A 24,551-nucleotide genomic window follows, 5' to 3' on the forward strand; every position below is an offset into this window, starting at 1 on the left:
GCTCACTATGAGGACACATAAAAAAATTGGTGGGATTGTGCCTCTTGGTGGCGCTATAATAAAACAAAACATGAAATTCCCATTGACTTCAATGCAGTATTATGGTTTAAAATGCTAATGCTATAATTTACGAATGCATTAGCGTATCGTTACAAAACTCGGTATGTGTCTTCCGCTCCATGTCCTGAAGATACTCAAAAAGTTTCGGGGTAGCGCCACCTTGTGGTCAAAAGTTGTAATAAAATGTACAGAAATGCGAATAACTTTTGATTAAATTAACCCATTGTAATGAAACTGGTCATAATACAGTCAATGGCTCATGCCGAGAACATGGATACCAATTGTGCCATATTTTGCAAACCTATCTGTCCTCCGTCTTGTTATTTGTTAAAAACCTACTTTTTCAAACTCATCCTAGACCGTTTGTCCGATTTTCACCAAAATTGATCCGTATCGTCTTCAGACCATGCTGACAAATAGTTATGGATTTCGGATTGATAGACAAAACAGTTTTCATATACCACTGCAACAGAGTTGAGCCATGATGCAAAAATTACTCTTGAGGCTGTATCTCTGCAATGCTTTGACATATTGACACCAAACTTTGCATGTGTCATTGTCATCTCAATCTGACTAAACCACATCAGTTTCGTAACAGTGACACCTATTGGTCGAAAGTGATAAACCATTAAACCATTATTATTGACTGTATTTAAAATTTGACTGCTATTTTGCCTAAAATCAACTTAATAGGTCCTTAATGGCTCATTGTTGCAGTTGGCTTGAGACTTCCAGCCATGCTGGCATGTCTTGTCTTCTTCTTTGCGCTTGGCCCCGATAATGGCTGCTTGCAGCTATATTTCTGCTTCTTCTTCTTCTTCTTCCGCCATAGGAGTCTCTGGCAGCCCATAGAACCGTATGGTAAAAAGTTGTGAAATTTGGCACACTCATAGAGGCCAGTCTGAGCTGTCACTATAGCAAATTTGGTGCCTCTAACTCAATCCCTCTAGCGCCACCACCTGTCCAAAGTTTCACTCATATTTATGCTTATAACTTTTGACCCCTAAGGGCTAGAAACAAAATTCTTTTTTCATCGGATTCCTTGGCTCAAGCCGATTCGATTTCACCCTATGATGTCATTTTCCGGTATGCAAATTTTCCCGCCATTTTGAATTTTCTGAAAAACCTACTTTTTCGAACTCCTCCTAGGCCGTTGCTCCGATTTTCACGAAAATTGAAACAGATCATCTTCAGAGCATGTTGACAAAAAGTTATGGAATTCAAGTTGATTCGTCCAATCGTTTTCAATAAACGCACAAACAAATTTTACGTGGAGGTTGCAAAAACACACTAAAGGCTATATCTCCGCAACGCTTTATCGTATTCAAACCAACCTTGGTACATGTCATCACAAGCATGACTTGAAGCAACATACAGCGTTTCGGCGCAGCGCCACCTACCTGTCCGGAGATACGAAAAATGCCTATTTTGGCTTATAACTTCTGAACCGTTTATCCAAAAATCATAAAATTGGTCTCATTAGATTCAGGGCGTCATGCCGAGTCGACTGATATCCAATTTTACCATGTCGGCCATTTTGGATGTCGGCCATTTTGAATTATGTGCAAAAATGCTGTATTTTATGAACGCATGAACAGATTGTTATGAAACTTGGTATGGGTCATCACCACGATGCCCTGAAGTAGCCTGAGAAGTTTCGAAACAGCGCCACCTAGTGGAGAATTTTTTTTTTCAAACGCTTATAACTTTGGTTGTGGTTGACATATTTTGATGGGAGTGTGTTTTTTGGTCTCCTGAATCCTTGCCGACTCCAACGATACCAGACTTGCCAGGTTTCGGCATATGGTTTGCGCAGAGTTGTAATTTAGTGCTTAAAAAACATTTGCTGATATCTTCGAAACCGCTAGTCCGATCGAGACGAAACCAGCCTCAGAAGTTCGGAAACATAGGTCGATAGCTATACGCTAATGCCCAAATCTCAAAATATTGATAGTAAGGGGTAGTAAAATCCAATCAAAGTCAGGTGTCAGTCCTTTTTTACGTGTTTTTTCATATAAATGTCTATAACTCCAAAACAAAATGAGATATTTTCACCAAACTTGACACACATATGTATGGGCTCACTATGAGGACACATAAAAAAATTGGTGGGATTGTGCCTCTTGGTGGCGCTATAATAAAACAAAACATGAAATTCCCATTGACTTCAATGCAGTATTATGGTTTAAAATGCTAATGCTATAATTTACGAATGCATTAGCGTATCGTTACAAAACTCGGTATGTGTCTTCCGCTCCATGTCCTGAAGATACTCAAAAAGTTTCGGGGTAGCGCCACCTTGTGGTCAAAAGTTGTAATAAAATGTACAGAAATGCGAATAACTTTTGATTAAATTAACCCATTGTAATGAAACTGGTCATAATACAGTCAATGGCTCATGCCGAGAACATGGATACCAATTGTGCCATATTTTGCAAACCTATCTGTCCTCCGTCTTGTTATTTGTTAAAAACCTACTTTTTCAAACTCATCCTAGACCGTTTGTCCGATTTTCACCAAAATTGATCCGTATCGTCTTCAGACCATGCTGACAAATAGTTATGGATTTCGGATTGATAGACAAAACAGTTTTCATATACCACTGCAACAGAGTTGAGCCATGATGCAAAAATTACTCTTGAGGCTGTATCTCTGCAATGCTTTGACATATTGACACCAAACTTTGCATGTGTCATTGTCATCTCAATCTGACTAAACCACATCAGTTTCGTAACAGTGACACCTATTGGTCGAAAGTGATAAACCATTAAACCATTATTATTGACTGTATTTAAAATTTGACTGCTATTTTGCCTAAAATCAACTTAATAGGTCCTTAATGGCTCATTGTTGCAGTTGGCTTGAGACTTCCAGCCATGCTGGCATGTCTTGTCTTCTTCTTTGCGCTTGGCCCCGATAATGGCTGCTTGTTATTATTCTGCTTCTTCTTCTTCTTCTTCCGCCATAGGAGTCTCTGGCAGCCCATAGAACCGTATGGTAAAAAGTTGTGAAATTTGGCACACTCATAGAGGCCAGTCTGAGCTGTCACTATAGCAAATTTGGTGCCTCTAACTCAATCTCTCTAGCGCCACCACCTGTCCAAAGTTTCACTCATATTTATGCTTATAACTTTTGACCCCTAAGGGCTAGAAACAAAATTCTTTTTTCATCGGATTCCTTGGCTCAAGCCGATTCGATTTCACCCTATGATGTCATTTTCCGGTATGCAAATTTTCCCGCCATTTAGAATTTTCTGAAAAACCTACTTTTTCTAACTCCTCCTAGGCCGTTGCTCCGATTTTCATGAAAATTGAAACAGATCATCTTCATAGCATGCTGACAAAAAGTTATGGAATTTAAGTTGATTCGTCCAATCGTTTTCAATAAACGCACAAACAAATTTTACGTAGAGGTTGCAAAAACACACTAAAGGCTATATCTCCACAACGCTTTATCGTATTCAAACCAAACTTGGTACATGTCATCACAAGCATGACCTGAAGCAACATGCAGCGTTTCGGCGCAGCGCCACCTACTGGTCCGGAGATACGAAAAATGCATATTTTGGCTTATAACTTCTGAACCGTTTATCCAAAAATCATAAAATTGGTCTCATTAGATTCAGGGCGTCATGCCGAGTCGACTGATATCCAATTTTACCATGTCGGCCATTTTGGATGTCGGCCATTTTGAATTATGTGCAAAAATGCTGTATTTTATGAACGCATGAACGGATTGTTACGAAACTTGGTATGGGTCATCACCACGATGCCTTGAAGTAGCCTGAGAAGTTTCGAAACAGCGCCACCTAGTGGATAATTCTTTTTTTTCAAACGCTTATAACTTTGGGTGTGAGTGAAAAATTTTGATGGGAGTAGCTTTTTTGGGCTCCTGAATCCTTGCCGAGTCCAACGATACAAGACATGCCCAGTTTCGGCATATGGTTTGCGCAGCGTTGTAATTTAGCGCTTAAAAAACATTTGCTGATATCTTCAAAACCGCTAGTCCGATCGAGACGAAACCAGCCTCAGAAGTTCGGAAACATAGGTCGATAGCTATACGCTAATACCCAAATGTCAAAATATTGATAGTAAGGGGTAGTAAAATCCAATCTTAAGCCCCGTTTCCACCAAAATTACCCGGAACAATTTGTACCAGGAACTTTTCTACAGGAACTTTTCTCCCCCCCAGACCTGCAGCTGTCTGCGTTTCGACCGCGATAAAGTTCCGAGAAGATTAGGCAAATTAGTCCGGTGATAGGACTGCGAGTACTGCTCCTCCAAGCCAGTGACGGACAAGGCTGTCACTTTTTATTCAATATTCGAATATGCATTCGAAGATGACGTGAAATATCCGTAATCGAACTATAAATAAACTATCCGGTTTTTAAAGTGCCATGTAGCGCAATTTCTTTTACTGTCGGTGCGTTTACATGGAGCACTGTAGTTTAAAAGTCCAATCTGAAGGAAAATGCTCCATATAAACACCTCAATCGTAATAAAAATGCCCAAACTGAATGAAATTGTAATCGTTTTGAGATGGGTGGATAAACCTTTTCATGAATCGATCAAACTAAACATTTCACCATGACCTAACCGGATTACTTTTGAGTGTGCGTCCTTATGTGATGTACACAGCGCGCGCCTTCACCAAGCATGACGAGAGGAAAATACATTTTTCTGAGGGATAAACTTTTTATTTCATAAGAAGTTATGAAGATAATGTTGGCATAATGACACTGTCCCTACGCCTATGTAAGCAAACAATCATTAACTACTTCAACTGCGCCTGACATTAGAATTTATTTTTTCTGAGATGATTATTACAGTTTACAACAAATGAATAGCTTTTATAAAACCGTAAGTCCTGGTGGCCGTTGAGAGTTGCTATGGCATCCGTAAACACATTCCAGCTGCTGGAGATGACGGCGTTGTAGATAATTTAATATATTCGAATGCATTGCTTGATATTTTAATTCCGTTCAATTAGATTTTTTTCAAAAATGACAGCCCTAACGGACAGTAATCATGTTTGTGTGTACCGATTGAAAGATTTAGAGGACTGTTTACATGAGACGTTATCTAAACCGATCTGGTGTTTACATGTGATGACTTTCAATCGCAATCATTTTGTCAAGCAGTTTGTCTGCCGCATCAAAAATGTCAACGCTGTTTTCTCCAGCAGCTGGAATGTGTTAACTGAAGCCATAGCAACTCTTAACGGCCACCAGGACTAATACAGTATTATATTATAAGCTATTTATTTGTTTAAATAATCATCTGAGAAAAAAAAAAATCTTCTGTCAGGCGCAGTTAAAGTAAAAACTGCCTGGGGCAATATACGCTGTCTCATTACTCCAACATTATCTTCATAACTTACGAAATAAAAAGTTAACCCCTCAGAAAAATTAACTTTCCTCTCTTGTCAACATGAGCGCGGCGTGTAAGACTGATTATTACTGAACGTAGACCGAACCTCGCAAAAGACTTTTAAAAATGCCTAGTTGAAATAAAATGCTGCCTGAGCTCAACCAATCAGCGTGTTCAGCGCCCAAGTCCCGCCCTGGAAAGTTCCTGAACTTTGAAAAAGTACTACCTCGCGAGCAGGGCCGTTTGGAGGGGGAAATATTTACCCGGAACTTCATTTATACCCTGGTTCCTGCGGTCTAAACACACGAAGTTCCACCCAAAGTTCCTAGTTCCTGGGTAAAGTTCCTGTGGTGGAAACGGGGCTAAAGTCAGGTGTCAGTCATTTTTTACGTGTTTTTTCATATAAATGTCTATAACTCCAAAACAAAATGAAATATTTTCACCAAACTTGACACACATATGTATGGGCTCACTACGAGGACACATAAAAAAATTGGTGGGATTGTGCCTCTTGGTGGCGCTATAATAAAACAAAACATGAAATTCCCATTGACTTCAATGCAGTATTACGGTTTAAAATGCTAATGCTATAATTTAAGAATGCACTAGTGTATCATTACAAAACTCGGTATGTGTCTTCCGCTCTATGTCCCGAAGATATTCAAAAAGTTTCGGGGCAGCGCCACCTTGTGGTCAAAAGTTGTAATAAAATGTACAAAAATGCTAATAACTTTTGATTAAATTAGCCTATTGTAATGAGACTGGTCATAATACATTCATTGGCTCATGCCGAGAAGATAGATACCAATTTTGCCATATTTTGCAAACATATCTGTGCTCCATCTTGTTATTTGTTAAAAATCTACTTTTTCAAACTCATCCTAGACCGTTTGTCCGATTTTCACCAAAATTGATCCGTATCGTCTTCAGACCATGCTGACAAATAGTTATGGATTTCGGATTGATAGACAAAACAGTTTTCATATACCACTGCAACAGAGTTGAGCCATGATGCAAAAATTACTCTTGAGGCTGTATCTCTGCAATGCTTTGACATATTGACACCAAACTTTGCATGTGTCATTGTCATCTCAATCTGACTAAACCACATCAGTTTCGTAACAGTGACACCTATTGGTCGAAAGTGATAAACCATTAAACCATTATTATTGACTGTATTTAAAATTTGACTGCTATTTTGCCTAAAATCAACTTAATAGGTCCTTAATGGCTCATTGTTGCAGTTGGCTTGAGACTTCCAGCCATGCTGGCATGTCTTGTCTTCTTCTTTGCGCTTGGCCCCGATAATGGCTGCTTGCAGCTATATTTCTGCTTCTTCTTCTTCTTCTTCCGCCATAGGAGTCTCTGGCAGCCCATAGAACCGTATGGTAAAAAGTTGTGAAATTTGGCACACTCATAGAGGCCAGTCTGAGCTGTCACTATAGCAAATTTGGTGCCTCTAACTCAATCCCTCTAGCGCCACCACCTGTCCAAAGTTTCACTCATATTTATGCTTATAACTTTTGACCCCTAAGGGCTAGAAACAAAATTCTTTTTTCATCGGATTCCTTGGCTCAAGCCGATTCGATTTCACCCTATGATGTCATTTTCCGGTATGCAAATTTTCCCGCCATTTTGAATTTTCTGATAAACCTACTTTTTCGAACTCCTCCTAGGCCGTTGCTCCGATTTTCACGAAAATTGAAACAGATCATCTTCAGAGCATGTTGACAAAAAGTTATGGAATTCAAGTTGATTCGTCCAATCGTTTTCAATAAACGCACAAACAAATTTTACGTGGAGGTTGCAAAAACACACTAAAGGCTATATCTCCGCAACGCTTTATCGTATTCAAACCAACCTTGGTACATGTCATCACAAGCATGACTTGAAGCAACATGCAGCGTTTCGGCGCAGCGCCACCTACCTGTCCGGAGATACGAAAAATGCCTATTTTGGCTTATAACTTCTGAACCGTTTATCCAAAAATCATAAAATTGGTCTCATTAGATTCAGGGCGTCATGCCGAGTCGACTGATATCCAATTTTACCATGTCGGCCATTTTGGATGTCGGCCATTTTGAATTATGTGCAAAAATGCTGTATTTTATGAACGCATGAACAGATTGTTATGAAACTTGGTATGGGTCATCACCACGATGCCTTGAAGTAGCCTGAGAAGTTTCGAAACAGCGCCACCTAGTGGAGAATTTTTTTTTTCAAACGCTTATAACTTTGGGTGTGGTTGACATATTTTGATGGGAGTGTGTTTTTTGGTCTCCTGAATCCTTGCCGACTCCAACGATACCAGACTTGCCAGGTTTCGGCATATGGTTTGCGCAGAGTTGTAATTTAGTGCTTAAAAAACATTTGCTGATATCTTCGAAACCGCTAGTCCGATCGAGACGAAACCAGCCTCAGAAGTTCGGAAACATAGGTCGATAGCTATACGCTAATGCCCAAATCTCAAAATATTGATAGTAAGGGGTAGTAAAATCCAATCAAAGTCAGGTGTCAGTCCTTTTTTACGTGTTTTTTCATATAAATGTCTATAACTCCAAAACAAAATGAGATATTTTCACCAAACTTGACACACATATGTATGGGCTCACTATGAGGACACATAAAAAAATTGGTGGGATTGTGCCTCTTGGTGGCGCTATAATAAAACAAAACATGAAATTCCCATTGACTTCAATGCAGTATTATGGTTTAAAATGCTAATGCTATAATTTACGAATGCATTAGCGTATCGTTACAAAACTCGGTATGTGTCTTCCGCTCCATGTCCTGAAGATACTCAAAAAGTTTCGGGGTAGCGCCACCTTGTGGTCAAAAGTTGTAATAAAATGTACAGAAATGCGAATAACTTTTGATTAAATTAACCCATTGTAATGAAACTGGTCATAATACAGTCAATGGCTCATGCCGAGAACATGGATACCAATTGTGCCATATTTTGCAAACCTATCTGTCCTCCGTCTTGTTATTTGTTAAAAACCTACTTTTTCAAACTCATCCTAGACCGTTTGTCCGATTTTCACCAAAATTGATCCGTATCGTCTTCAGACCATGCTGACAAATAGTTATGGATTTCGGATTGATAGACAAAACAGTTTTCATATACCACTGCAACAGAGTTGAGCCATGATGCAAAAATTACTCTTGAGGCTGTATCTCTGCAATGCTTTGACATATTGACACCAAACTTTGCATGTGTCATTGTCATCTCAATCTGACTAAACCACATCAGTTTCGTAACAGTGACACCTATTGGTCGAAAGTGATAAACCATTAAACCATTATTATTGACTGTATTTAAAATTTGACTGCTATTTTGCCTAAAATCAACTTAATAGGTCCTTAATGGCTCATTGTTGCAGTTGGCTTGAGACTTCCAGCCATGCTGGCATGTCTTGTCTTCTTCTTTGCGCTTGGCCCCGATAATGGCTGCTTGTTATTATTCTGCTTCTTCTTCTTCTTCTTCCGCCATAGGAGTCTCTGGCAGCCCATAGAACCGTATGGTAAAAAGTTGTGAAATTTGGCACACTCATAGAGGCCAGTCTGAGCTGTCACTATAGCAAATTTGGTGCCTCTAACTCAATCTCTCTAGCGCCACCACCTGTCCAAAGTTTCACTCATATTTATGCTTATAACTTTTGACCCCTAAGGGCTAGAAACAAAATTCTTTTTTCATCGGATTCCTTGGCTCAAGCCGATTCGATTTCACCCTATGATGTCATTTTCCGGTATGCAAATTTTCCCGCCATTTAGAATTTTCTGAAAAACCTACTTTTTCTAACTCCTCCTAGGCCGTTGCTCCGATTTTCATGAAAATTGAAACAGATCATCTTCATAGCATGCTGACAAAAAGTTATGGAATTTAAGTTGATTCGTCCAATCGTTTTCAATAAACGCACAAACAAATTTTACGTAGAGGTTGCAAAAACACACTAAAGGCTATATCTCCACAACGCTTTATCGTATTCAAACCAAACTTGGTACATGTCATCACAAGCATGACCTGAAGCAACATGCAGCGTTTCGGCGCAGCGCCACCTACTGGTCCGGAGATACGAAAAATGCATATTTTGGCTTATAACTTCTGAACCGTTTATCCAAAAATCATAAAATTGGTCTCATTAGATTCAGGGCGTCATGCCGAGTCGACTGATATCCAATTTTACCATGTCGGCCATTTTGGATGTCGGCCATTTTGAATTATGTGCAAAAATGCTGTATTTTATGAACGCATGAACGGATTGTTACGAAACTTGGTATGGGTCATCACCACGATGCCTTGAAGTAGCCTGAGAAGTTTCGAAACAGCGCCACCTAGTGGATAATTCTTTTTTTTCAAACGCTTATAACTTTGGGTGTGAGTGAAAAATTTTGATGGGAGTAGCTTTTTTGGGCTCCTGAATCCTTGCCGAGTCCAACGATACAAGACATGCCCAGTTTCGGCATATGGTTTGCGCAGCGTTGTAATTTAGCGCTTAAAAAACATTTGCTGATATCTTCAAAACCGCTAGTCCGATCGAGACGAAACCAGCCTCAGAAGTTCGGAAACATAGGTCGATAGCTATACGCTAATACCCAAATGTCAAAATATTGATAGTAAGGGGTAGTAAAATCCAATCTTAAGCCCCGTTTCCACCAAAATTACCCGGAACAATTTGTACCAGGAACTTTTCTACAGGAACTTTTCTCCCCCCCAGACCTGCAGCTGTCTGCGTTTCGACCGCGATAAAGTTCCGAGAAGATTAGGCAAATTAGTCCGGTGATAGGACTGCGAGTACTGCTCCTCCAAGCCAGTGACGGACAAGGCTGTCACTTTTTATTCAATATTCGAATATGCATTCGAAGATGACGTGAAATATCCGTAATCGAACTATAAATAAACTATCCGGTTTTTAAAGTGCCATGTAGCGCAATTTCTTTTACTGTCGGTGCGTTTACATGGAGCACTGTAGTTTAAAAGTCCAATCTGAAGGAAAATGCTCCATATAAACACCTCAATCGTAATAAAAATGCCCAAACTGAATGAAATTGTAATCGTTTTGAGATGGGTGGATAAACCTTTTCATGAATCGATCAAACTAAACATTTCACCATGACCTAACCGGATTACTTTTGAGTGTGCGTCCTTATGTGATGTACACAGCGCGCGCCTTCACCAAGCATGACGAGAGGAAAATACATTTTTCTGAGGGATAAACTTTTTATTTCATAAGAAGTTATGAAGATAATGTTGGCATAATGACACTGTCCCTACGCCTATGTAAGCAAACAATCATTAACTACTTCAACTGCGCCTGACATTAGAATTTATTTTTTCTGAGATGATTATTACAGTTTACAACAAATGAATAGCTTTTATAAAACCGTAAGTCCTGGTGGCCGTTGAGAGTTGCTATGGCATCCGTAAACACATTCCAGCTGCTGGAGATGACGGCGTTGTAGATAATTTAATATATTCGAATGCATTGCTTGATATTTTAATTCCGTTCAATTAGATTTTTTTCAAAAATGACAGCCCTAACGGACAGTAATCATGTTTGTGTGTACCGATTGAAAGATTTAGAGGACTGTTTACATGAGACGTTATCTAAACCGATCTGGTGTTTACATGTGATGACTTTCAATCGCAATCATTTTGTCAAGCAGTTTGTCTGCCGCATCAAAAATGTCAACGCTGTTTTCTCCAGCAGCTGGAATGTGTTAACTGAAGCCATAGCAACTCTTAACGGCCACCAGGACTAATACAGTATTATATTATAAGCTATTTATTTGTTTAAATAATCATCTGAGAAAAAAAAAAATCTTCTGTCAGGCGCAGTTAAAGTAAAAACTGCCTGGGGCAATATACGCTGTCTCATTACTCCAACATTATCTTCATAACTTACGAAATAAAAAGTTAACCCCTCAGAAAAATTAACTTTCCTCTCTTGTCAACATGAGCGCGGCGTGTAAGACTGATTATTACTGAACGTAGACCGAACCTCGCAAAAGACTTTTAAAAATGCCTAGTTGAAATAAAATGCTGCCTGAGCTCAACCAATCAGCGTGTTCAGCGCCCAAGTCCCGCCCTGGAAAGTTCCTGAACTTTGAAAAAGTACTACCTCGCGAGCAGGGCCGTTTGGAGGGGGAAATATTTACCCGGAACTTCATTTATACCCTGGTTCCTGCGGTCTAAACACACGAAGTTCCACCCAAAGTTCCTAGTTCCTGGGTAAAGTTCCTGTGGTGGAAACGGGGCTAAAGTCAGGTGTCAGTCATTTTTTACGTGTTTTTTCATATAAATGTCTATAACTCCAAAACAAAATGAAATATTTTCACCAAACTTGACACACATATGTATGGGCTCACTACGAGGACACATAAAAAAATTGGTGGGATTGTGCCTCTTGGTGGCGCTATAATAAAACAAAACATGAAATTCCCATTGACTTCAATGCAGTATTACGGTTTAAAATGCTAATGCTATAATTTAAGAATGCACTAGTGTATCATTACAAAACTCGGTATGTGTCTTCCGCTCTATGTCCCGAAGATATTCAAAAAGTTTCGGGGCAGCGCCACCTTGTGGTCAAAAGTTGTAATAAAATGTACAAAAATGCTAATAACTTTTGATTAAATTAGCCTATTGTAATGAGACTGGTCATAATACATTCATTGGCTCATGCCGAGAAGATAGATACCAATTTTGCCATATTTTGCAAACATATCTGTGCTCCATCTTGTTATTTGTTAAAAATCTACTTTTTCAAACTCATCCTAGACCGTTTGTCCGATTTTCACCAAAATTGATCCGTATCGTCTTCAGACCATGCTGACAAATAGTTATGGATTTCGGATTGATAGACAAAACAGTTTTCATATACCACTGCAACAGAGTTGAGCCATGATGCAAAAATTACTCTTGAGGCTGTATCTCTGCAATGCTTTGACATATTGACACCAAACTTTGCATGTGTCATTGTCATCTCAATCTGACTAAACCACATCAGTTTCGTAACAGTGACACCTATTGGTCGAAAGTGATAAACCATTAAACCATTATTATTGACTGTATTTAAAATTTGACTGCTATTTTGCCTAAAATCAACTTAATAGGTCCTTAATGGCTCATTGTTGCAGTTGGCTTGAGACTTCCAGCCATGCTGGCATGTCTTGTCTTCTTCTTTGCGCTTGGCCCCGATAATGGCTGCTTGTTATTATTCTGCTTCTTCTTCTTCTTCTTCTTCTTCTTCTTTTTCCGCCATAGGAGTCTCTGGCAGCCCATAGAACCGTATGGTAAAAAGTTGTGAAATTTGGCACACTCATAGAGGCCAGTCTGAGCTGTCACTATAGCAAATTTGGTGCCTCTAACTCAATCTCTCTAGCGCCACCACCTGTCCAAAGTTTCACTCATATTTATGCTTATAACTTTTGACCCCTAAGGGCTAGAAACAAAATTCTTTTTTCATCGGATTCCTTGGCTCAAGCCGATTCGATTTCACCCTATGATGTCATTTTCCGGTATGCAAATTTTCCCGCCATTTTGAATTTTCTGAAAAACCTACTTTTTCTAACTCCTCCTAGGCCGTTGCTCTGATTTTCATGAAAATTGAAACAGATCATCTTCATAGCATGCTGACAAAAAGTTATGGAATTTAAGTTGATTCGTCCAATCGTTTTCAATAAACGCACAAACAAATTTTACGTAGAGGTTGCAAAAACACACTAAAGGCTATATCTCCACAACGCTTTATCGTATTCAAACCAAACTTGGTACATGTCATCACAAGCATGACCTGAAGCAACATGCAGCGTTTCGGCGCAGCGCCACCTACTGGTCCGGAGATACGAAAAATGCATATTTTGGCTTATAACTTCTGAACCGTTTATCCAAAAATCATAAAATTGGTCTCATTAGATTCAGGGCGTCATGCCGAGTCGACTGATATCCAATTTTACCATGTCGGCCATTTTGGATGTCGGCCATTTTGAATTATGTGCAAAAATGCTGTATTTTATGAACGCATGAACGGATTGTTACGAAACTTGGTATGGGTCATCACCACGATGCCCTGAAGTAGCCTGAGAAGTTTCGAAACAGCGCCACCTAGTGGATAATTCTTATTTTTCAAACGCTTATAACTTTTGGTGTGAGTGAAAAATTTTGATGGGAGTAGCTTTTTTGGGCTCCTGAATCCTTGCCGAGTCCAACGATACAAGACATGCCCAGTTTCGGCATATGGTTTGCGCAGCGTTGTAATTTAGCGCTTAAAAAACATTTGCTGATATCTTCAAAACCGCTAGTCCGATCGAGACGAAACCAGCCTCAGAAGTTCGGAAACATAGGTCGATAGCTATACGTTAATGCCCAAATGTCAAAATATTGATAGTAAGGGGTAGTAAAATCCAATCAAAGTCAGGTGTCAGTCATTTTTTACGTGTTTTTTCATATAAATGTCTAACTCCAAAACAAAATGAAATATTTTCACCAAACTTGACACACATATGTATGGGCTCACTACGAGGACACATAAAAAAATTGGTGGGATTGTGCCTCTTGGTGGCGCTATAATAAAACAAAACATGAAATTCCCATTGACTTCAATGCAGTATTACGGTTTAAAATGCTAATGCTATAATTTAAGAATGCACTAGTGTATCATTACAAAACTCGGTATGTGTCTTCCGCTCTATGTCCCGAAGATATTCAAAAAGTTTCGGGGCAGCGCCACCTTGTGGTCAAAAGTTGTAATAAAATGTACAAAAATGCTAATAACTTTTGATTAAATTAGCCTATTGTAATGAGACTGGTCATAATACATTCATTGGCTCATGCCGAGAAGATAGATACCAATTTTGCCATATTTTGCAAACATATCTGTGCTCCATCTTGTTATTTGTTAAAAATCTACTTTTTCAAACTCATCCTAGACCGTTTGTCCGATTTTCACCAAAATTGATCCGTATCGTCTTCAGACCATGCTGACAAATAGTTATGGATTTCGGATTGATAGACAAAACAGTTTTCATATACCACTGCAACAGAGTTGAGCCATGATGCAAAAATTACTCTTGAGGCTGTATCTCTGCAATGCTTTGACATATTGACACCAAACTTTGCATGTGTCATTGTCATCTCAATCTGACTAAACCACATCAGTTTCGTAACAGTGACACCTATTGGTCGAAAGTGATAAACCATTAAACCATTATTATTGACTGTATTTAAAATTTGACTGCTATTTTGCCTAAAATCAACTTAATAGGTCCTTAATGGCTCATTGTTGCAGTTGGCTTGAGACTTCCAGCCATGCTGGCATGTCTTGTCTTCTTCTTTGCGCTTGGCCCCGATAATGGCTGCTTGCAGCTATATTTATTATTCTGCTTCTTCTTCTTCTTCCGCCATAGGAGTCTCTGGCAGCCCATAGAACCGTATGGTAAAAAGTTGTGAAATTTGGCACACTCATAGAGGCCAGTCTGAGCTGTCACTATAGCAAATTTGGTGCCTCTAACTCAATCCCTCTAGCGCCACCACCTGTCCAAAGTTTCACTCATATTTATGCTTATAACTTTTGACCCCTAAGGGCTAGAAACAAAATTCTTTTTTCATCGGATTCCTTGGCTCAAGCCGATTCGATTTCACCCTATGATGTCATTTTCCGGTATGCAAATTTTCCCGCCATTTTGAATTTTCTGAAAAACCTACTTTTTCGAACTCCTCCTAGGCCGTTGCTCCGATTTTCACGAAAATTGAAACAGATCATCTTCAGAGCATGTTGACAAAAAGTTATGGAATTCAAGTTGATTCGTCCAATCGTTTTCAATAAACGCACAAACAAATTTTACGTGGAGGTTGCAAAAACACACTAAAGGCTATATCTCCGCAACGCTTTATCGTATTCAAACCAACCTTGGTACATGTCATCACAAGCATGACTTGAAGCAACATGCAGCGTTTCGGCGCAGCGCCACCTACCTGTCCGGAGATACGAAAAATGCCTATTTTGGCTTATAACTTCTGAACCGTTTATCCAAAAATCATAAAATTGGTCTCATTAGATTCAGGGCGTCATGCCGAGTCGACTGATATCCAATTTTACCATGTCGGCCATTTTGGATGTCGGCCATTTTGAATTATGTGCAAAAATGCTGTATTTTATGAACGCATGAACAGATTGTTATGAAACTTGGTATGGGTCATCACCACGATGCCCTGAAGTAGCCTGAGAAGTTTCGAAACAGCGCCACCTAGTGGAGAATTTTTTTTTTCAAACGCTTATAACTTTGGGTGTGGTTGACATATTTTGATGGGAGTGTGTTTTTTGGTCTCCTGAATCCTTGCCGACTCCAACGATACCAGACTTGCCAGGTTTCGGCATATGGTTTGCGCAGAGTTGTAATTTAGTGCTTAAAAAACATTTGCTGATATCTTCGAAACCGCTAGTCCGATCGAGACGAAACCAGCCTCAGAAGTTCGGAAACATAGGTCGATAGCTATACGCTAATGCCCAAATCTCAAAATATTGATAGTAAGGGGTAGTAAAATCCAATCAAAGTCAGGTGTCAGTCCTTTTTTACGTGTTTTTTCATATAAATGTCTATAACTCCAAAACAAAATGAGATATTTTCACCAAACTTGACACACATATGTATGGGCTCACTATGAGGACACATAAAAAAATTGGTGGGATTGTGCCTCTTGGTGGCGCTATAATAAAACAAAACATGAAATTCCCATTGACTTCAATGCAGTATTATGGTTTAAAATGCTAATGCTATAATTTACGAATGCATTAGCGTATCGTTACAAAACTCGGTATGTGTCTTCCGCTCCATGTCCTGAAGATACTCAAAAAGTTTCGGGGTAGCGCCACCTTGTGGTCAAAAGTTGTAATAAAATGTACAGAAATGCGAATAACTTTTGATTAAATTAACCCATTGTAATGAAACTGGTCATAATACAGTCAATGGCTCATGCCGAGAACATGGATACCAATTGTGCCATATTTTGCAAACCTATCTGTCCTCCGTCTTGTTATTTGTTAAAAACCTACTTTTTCAAACTCATCCTAGACCGTTTGTCCGATTTTCACCAAAATTGATCCGTATCGTCTTCAGACCATGCTGACAAATAGTTATGGATTTCGGATTGATAGACAAAACAGTTTTCATATACCACTGCAACAGAGTTGAGCCATGATGCAAAAATTACTCTTGAGGCTGTATCTCTGCAATGCTTTGACATATTGACACCAAACTTTGCATGTGTCATTGTCATCTCAATCTGACTAAACCACATCAGTTTCGTAACAGTGACACCTATTGGTCGAAAGTGATAAACCATTAAACCATTATTATTGACTGTATTTAAAATTTGACTGCTATTTTGCCTAAAATCAACTTAATAGGTCCTTAATGGCTCATTGTTGCAGTTGGCTTGAGACTTCCAGCCATGCTGGCATGTCTTGTCTTCTTCTTTGCGCTTGGCCCCGATAATGGCTGCTTGCAGCTATATTTCTGCTTCTTCTTCTTCTTCTTCCGCCATAGGAGTCTCTGGCAGCCCATAGAACCGTATGGTAAAAAGTTGTGAAATTTGGCACACTCATAGAGGCCAGTCTGAGCTGTCACTATAGCAAATTTGGTGCCTCTAACTCAATCCCTCTAGCGCCACCACCTGTCCAAAGTTTCACTCATATTTATGCTTATAACTTTTGACCCCTAAGGGCTAGAAACAAAATTCTTTTTTCATCGGATTCCTTGGCTCAAGCCGATTCGATTTCACCCTATGATGTCATTTTCCGGTATGCAAATTTTCCCGCCATTTTGAATTTTCTGATAAACCTACTTTTTCGAACTCCTCCTAGGCCGTTGCTCCGATTTTCACGAAAATTGAAACAGATCATCTTCAGAGCATGTTGACAAAAAGTTATGGAATTCAAGTTGATTCGTCCAATCGTTTTCAATAAACGCACAAACAAATTTTACGTGGAGGTTGCAAAAACACACTAAAGGCTATATCTCCGCAACGCTTTATCGTATTCAAACCAACCTTGGTACATGTCATCACAAGCATGACTTGAAGCAACATGCAGCGTTTCGGCGCAGCGCCACCTACCTGTCCGGAGATACGAAAAATGCCTATTTTGGCTTATAACTTCTGAACCGTTTATCCAAAAATCATAAAATTGGTCTCATTAGATTCAGGGCGTCATGCCGAGTCGACTGATATCCAATTTTACCATGTCGGCCATTTTGGATGTCGGCCATTTTGAATTATGTGCAAAAATGCTGTATTTTATGAACGCATGAACAGATTGTTATGAAACTTGGTATGGGTCATCACCACGATGCCTTGAAGTAGCCTGAGAAGTTTCGAAACAGCGCCACCTAGTGGAGAATTTTTTTTTTCAAACGCTTATAACTTTGGGTGTGGTTGACATATTTTGATGGGAGTGTGTTTTTTGGTCTCCTGAATCCTTGCCGACTCCAACGATACCAGACTTGCCAGGTTTCGGCATATGGTTTGCGCAGAGTTGTAATTTAGTGCTTAAAAAACATTTGCTGATATCTTCGAAACCGCTAGTCCGATCGAGACGAAACCAGCCTCAGAAGTTCGGAAACATAGGTCGATAGCTATACGCTAATGCCCAAATCTCAAAATATTGATAGTAAGGGGTAGTAAAATCCAATCAAAGTCAGGTGTCAGTCCTTTTTTACGTGTTTTTTCATATAAATGTCTATAACTCCAAAACAAAATGAGATATTTTCACCAAACTTGACACACATATGTATGGGCTCACTATGAGGACACATAAAAAAATTGGTGGGATTGTGCCTCTTGGTGGCGCTATAATAAAACAAAACATGAAATTCCCATTGACTTCAATGCAGTATTATGGTTTAAAATGCTAATGCTATAATTTACGAATGCATTAGCGTATCGTTACAAAACTCGGTATGTGTCTTCCGCTCCATGTCCTGAAGATACTCAAAAAGTTTCGGGGTAGCGCCACCTTGTGGTCAAAAGTTGTAATAAAATGTACAGAAATGCGAATAACTTTTGATTAAATTAACCCATTGTAATGAAACTGGTCATAATACAGTCAATGGCTCATGCCGAGAACATGGATACCAATTGTGCCATATTTTGCAAACCTATCTGTCCTCCGTCTTGTTATTTGTTAAAAACCTACTTTTTCAAACTCATCCTAGACCGTTTGTCCGATTTTCACCAAAATTGATCCGTATCGTCTTCAGACCATGCTGACAAATAGTTATGGATTTCGGATTGATAGACAAAACAGTTTTCATATACCACTGCAACAGAGTTGAGCCATGATGCAAAAATTACTCTTGAGGCTGTATCTCTGCAATGCTTGGACATATTGACACCAAACTTTGCATGTGTCATTGTCATCTCAATCTGACTAAACCACATCAGTTTCGTAACAGTGACACCTATTGGTCGAAAGTGATAAACCATTAAACCATTATTATTGACTGTATTTAAAATTTGACTGCTATTTTGCCTAAAATCAACTTAATAGGTCCTTAATGGCTCATTGTTGCAGTTGGCTTGAGACTTCCAGCCATGCTGGCATGTCTTGTCTTCTTCTTTGCGCTTGGCCCCGATAATGGCTGCTTGCAGCTATATTTTTAGTTGTTTTCTGGGGGAAAAAGTCAAGATTTCAATCAGAAATAAGTATCTTTTTCTCACCCCATTGGCAGATAAGTTAGCTTGTTTTAAGCAAAAACTCTTCATTTTTATTGTATTTTAAAGAGAACATTGAAAAATATTGTATGTCATTTTACTTGTCTAGTAAACGCATCTTGATTTAAGAATTTTTTGATATTTGGACTAGAAACAAGAAAACATTTATAAGTAAGGACATTTTTTTGCAGTGCATACGCTCACACTGTAAATGTTAAGAGTGGGTCCATTTAAAAAAAAAAAAACATTACTTTTGTTTTAAGCCTCCCTCCACCACAGTGCATGTGTGACGAATGATGGCAGAGAAACATCAGTAGGCTGTAATTGATTATGGTCTATTACTGTATCGATGCAGAAACGTCCACATCGCGATGCAACAATTCATTTCAACACCCCTAATATGAACGTGTGTAGCAAGAAAGTAATCTGGATGTACTAGATTCAACATGTTGTCTTTATCATGTGACCAGCATCAGTTGCAATTGTCATTCACAAATCTTCTCCCGTGGCCTCATGGGATAGTAAAGTGTCCATCGCACACTTCACAATTTTTTGCAGAAGTGGCAGGTCATCTGGGTACTTTTTGCCTACTCTAGTCTGAGAACTGAATTCAGACATACTTCTTTTGTCACATACTGTTTTTCGCCTACTTTTGTGTATAGTAGAGAAGTATGAGATTTCACATGCAGCTTCTTTCAACAGCACGCTGCTCATCTGTCTGCAGAAAGCTTCATAAGGATTTTTTCTTTTTCTTGTCCAGTCTACTTGACTCATCTGGACTATGCCGATACGGAGCGGATCATGACGGAGAAGCTTCATAATCAGGTGAACGGTACCGAGTGGTCCTGGAGGAACCTGAACACGCTGTGCTGGGCCATCGGCTCCATCAGTGGGGCCATGCACGAGGAGGACGAGAAGAGATTCCTGGTCACCGTCATTAAGGTGTTTATTCTGCATGTTTGTTTGATTATTATCAGGAAATCTAAAAAGTTTACTATTACACAGGCTATTTAGAATATAGTAGGCAGTGTAAAGTCTACGCTACGTTTCGAAAGTTTGTGTGTGTGTCAGTACATTTGTATAATGTTACAAGAGATTTTAAATAAATGCTGTTCTTTTGATCTTTCTATATTCATCAAAGAATCCTTAAAAAAGTATCACAGTTTTCACAGAAATTCAACGTATCGTGTATATGATGGGCACAGATTCCTTAGTTTTTAGTTGTTGTTGTTTTTTTAGCTTCAGACTGATTCCATCCAGTCAAAGAATATCAAAACCATAATTTTAAAGTAACTTGGTGCATCAAATATTTATTTTATCATTACACCACCAGGTGGCGACAAGTCAAAAAATGTATTTGTCATTGAATCATTCCTTTAAAAGATTTGTTTAAAAAGCTGAATCATCCAGTAATGAAACGGGTGAAGTCTGTGTGAGTCATTGAATCATTCGTTTGAACCAATAATAATAATATTAATTTAATTAACCATTTTAAATGGTCTGCAGCAATTAAATTAGTCAGAACCTTTAGTAAATGAGGCTATTTTGTTTAGTTTGTTAGAATTGTGGGACAATTATGATCTCTATTTGAAACAAAAATAATTAATCATGCACCTCTACCAACCATTTACAAAGGTGACAATTGTATGAAATCTAGTGTTTTAAAATCGGTTGTGGTGTATTCCATCCTTTAGTCTCTGCAAATTATACCTTTAAATGTCTGTTAGTAAAAATCAATATATTTCTGTCTCAGGATCTGCTGGGTCTGTGTGAACAGAAAAGAGGGAAAGACAACAAGGCCATCATCGCCTCCAACATCATGTACATTGTCGGCCAATACCCACGATTCCTCAGGGCACACTGGAAGTTCCTCAAGACCGTCGTCAACAAGCTCTTCGAGTTCATGCACGGTGAGAAACTGAATGTGTTTGACATTTTGTACAGTCATGCATGTGTTTTTTGCTCAAGTGCAAATTGTGTCTGAAGGTTTATGTTAATTGGAAAGTCTCTCTGTCTTTCAGAGACTCATGATGGCGTGCAGGACATGGCCTGTGACACGTTCATCAAGATTGCTCAGAAGTGCAGGAGGCATTTCGTGCAGGTGCAGGTTGGAGAAGTAATGCCCTTCATCGATGAGATCCTCAACAATATCAACACCATCATCTGTGACCTGCAGCCACAGCAGGTGCACACTTTCTACGAGGCCGTGGGCTACATGATCGGAGCGCAGACGGACCAGACAGTCCAGGAGCGCCTTATCGAGAAGTACATGCTCCTTCCCAACCAGGTGTGGGACAGCATCATCCAGCAGGCCACCAAGGTGAGAAGCAGGGTTATTTTAATCGTTTGAATTAGTTTAAAAGGGTTTGGAAACACTCAATCACAGCGACCTCTAGCGGTGGAAATTACATAATGGACCTTTAAACTGGATAGTTCACCCAAAAAGGGAAATGTGATGTTTATCTGCTTACCCCCAGGGCATCTGAAATGTGTGTGTTTGTTTCTTCAGTAGAACACAAATGAAGATTTTTAACTCAACCGTTGCTCGTATAACGCATGTCATTGGGGTGTATTTCTATGAGAGTAAAAAACACGCAGACATACGAATCCATATTAAACCCTGCGGCTCGTGGCGACACATTGATGTCTAAAGACACGAAACGATCGGTTTCTGCGAGGAACCCAACAGTATTTGTGTTAATTTTACATCATATCAGACGAATCTCATCTAGTATTCCCCAGCATCATTACTTCCGCAGAAGAAGGTCAAAATACTGGTGTGATCATTCATAATATATATATATATATATATATATATATATATATATATATATATATATATATATATATATATATATATATATATATATATATATATATATATATAATATAAGAGAGAGTTGCCACGTTAGTGGCTGCACAGATCAGTCGAATGAGGTATTTTACGTAAATATGCCTATGATGGTGCCGGTATTTTGACCTTCTTCGATGGGAGAAATAGCATTGGGAACACTAGATGAGATTCGTCTGATATGAGGTAAAAAAAAAAACACACATACTGTTGGGTTTCTCGCAGAAACCAATCGTTTCGTGTCTTAAGACATCAGTGTGTCGACACGAGCCACAGGGTTAATACTGATTCGTATGTCTGTATGTTTTTTACACATAGAAATACACCCCAATGACATGCATTATATGAGGAATGGTTGAGTTAAAAATCTTTTTAAAAAAATCATTTGTGTTCTACTGAAGAAACAAACACACCTACATCTCGGATGCCCTGGGGGTAAGCAGATAAACATCACATTTTCCTTTTTGGGTGAACTATCCCTTTAAGTGTTTATACTCTAGTGTTAAGATTGAAACAGAATGGCACCTGAACTTAAAGCACATAATGTCTCTCTTCAATCAGAACGTGGACATCCTGAAGGACCCAGAAACCGTGCGTCAGCTAGGCAGCATCCTGAAGACAAATGTGCGGGCGTGTAAAGCCGTGGGGCACCCTTTCGTCTTGCAGCTGGGCCGCATTTACCTGGACATGCTCAACGTCTACAAGTGCCTGAGCGAGAACATCTCTTCTGCTGTCCAGAGCAACGGTGAGCCAAGCACAACGACATGGAGCACATGACCCAACAACCAGCACGTAATAACCTCTTAACTCTTTGGCCTTTCTCTGCAGGTGAGATGGTGACCAAGCAGCCTTTGATACGCAGCATGCGGACAGTGAAGAGAGAGACTCTGAAGCTCATCTCGGGATGGGTCAGCCGCTCCAACGACCCACAGATGGTTAGTTCTGCTGATCCTGGATCAGTCTGCACTCATGCCTAAAAATAAGCCGGGGTTGACAGCAGTACAAAGCAATGTTGTCTCTTTAGTAGGGATGTCAATTTACATAAATTTCCATGATCAATCATCGTTTAAATTAATGCTCGATTAATCGTTAGCCTTATACTGCAATATGCATCTACAGCTGTGGCTTATAGATGATAGGCTGCTCAAAACGCCATATTCCTCACCAAATGAAGAGAAGGGTTTTCATTTAATGAAAGGGCTAATATTACAAATTATATCTGCCCAAAATGATGGGAATGCACAAGTGAACTTGAATTAAGTTGCGTGATATTCATATTCAGAATAGGTGACTCGTGTTGTGCAAGACTTGTAGTTGTACACATACAATAGTGTTCACATTATAATTTTATGTAATATTGCAGCCCATTCATAGTCATTATTAGTTGTGCATAGATGATGATCACCTGCACGCTTTACTACCACGTTAATTCTTAACCAAATGCATCCTATATGAGAGAAATCAGATATAGATAGGCCTCCACAAAATAAACACAACATACATTTGCACAATAAATGGCTGCGAATGAACCCGTACACTTGGTCATAATGAAGGTGTAACTCCAGATGTAAAATGGTCCCACACAGACCTCTGGCGCACTCGCTTCATTTTTTTCCCCTTGTGTCTACTTTACGTGTTTTGCGGTTGAGCAGCACGCACGTCTTATCGATTAAATGTATTGTTGACAATTAATTGATCATCGATTAATCGTCAACATCCCTACACTTTAGGTTGGAGAGAACTTTGTTCCTCCTTTGCTGGAGGCGGTTCTGATTGACTACCAAAGGAACGTTCCAGCTGCTCGAGAACCGGAGGTGCTCAGCACAATGGCAACCATCGTCAACAAGCTCGGCGCTCACATAACAGGAGAGATCCCGAAGATATTCGATGCTGTGTTCGAGTGCACCCTCGACATGATCAACAAGGTTAGTACATCTTTCTTTTTTTTCTGTATCAAACCAATGTAATTCTGGTAATGAGTATCCACTCACCATTTAATGGCTGGTGCACATTGAATGATATTGGGATATCCCAGATGAAAGAGAGCCTGCATTTAATTTCTTGATCGTGTCAGATGTCTACTGACTAGCCGATAAAAATGCATCATGAAATGGCGTATTGATCAATGCAACATGGTGCTAAAACTTAAAACTACTTACCTCAAGCTTCATTTGCAAAATTGGCATGCCAGGTTGGCTCCCTTTTCCCTTGTCATGACGTGTCCATATTAGGGTATGATACCAACACCCGGTACCTATATAACCGGTATGTGCCGGACCGAATCAGAACGCAGATTTCGGTTCCTCGTTCCGGTGCCACTTAAGTTCAAACCGTACTTTCGCGCTTTGGCTGGTGCTGAGACAGACGCACGTCAAATATCACAACTATTGTGTTTTCAACCACATCATGTTTATTTTAGGCTATGCGTTCTAAAATATTTAGCCAGAGAATATGGTCAAATTTCTGCAAAATAATACTGAAACTTGAAGCTGGTTTGTAGCAGACCAATAATTAATACGGACTACTTTGCTGTTATTACTGTAACTGTTAATTAGGTTAG

At 39.3% G+C, this 24,551-nt stretch overlaps 1 protein-coding gene across 4 annotated transcripts in view; it reads left to right on the plus strand.

The window, feature by feature from the left end:
- The window catches only part of xpo1a (exportin 1 (CRM1 homolog, yeast) a), a 42,101-nt gene that overhangs the window by 11,504 nt on the left and 6,046 nt on the right, over positions 1 to 24,551 (plus strand). For all 4 annotated transcript variants that reach the window (XM_067440819.1, XM_067440822.1, XM_067440820.1 and 1 more), the window contains 6 exons: positions 19,901 to 20,082; positions 20,894 to 21,050; positions 21,162 to 21,460; positions 22,553 to 22,736; positions 22,820 to 22,926; positions 23,722 to 23,916. In XM_067440819.1, the coding sequence (XP_067296920.1) occupies positions 19,901 to 20,082; positions 20,894 to 21,050; positions 21,162 to 21,460; positions 22,553 to 22,736; positions 22,820 to 22,926; positions 23,722 to 23,916 (1,124 nt within the window). The remainder of the gene's footprint in view (positions 1 to 19,900; positions 20,083 to 20,893; positions 21,051 to 21,161; positions 21,461 to 22,552; positions 22,737 to 22,819; positions 22,927 to 23,721; positions 23,917 to 24,551) is intronic.

This window comes from Pseudorasbora parva, chromosome 4 (genome assembly GCF_024679245.1).
Source record: "Pseudorasbora parva isolate DD20220531a chromosome 4, ASM2467924v1, whole genome shotgun sequence".
Taxonomy (NCBI): Eukaryota; Metazoa; Chordata; class Actinopteri; order Cypriniformes; family Gobionidae; genus Pseudorasbora; species Pseudorasbora parva.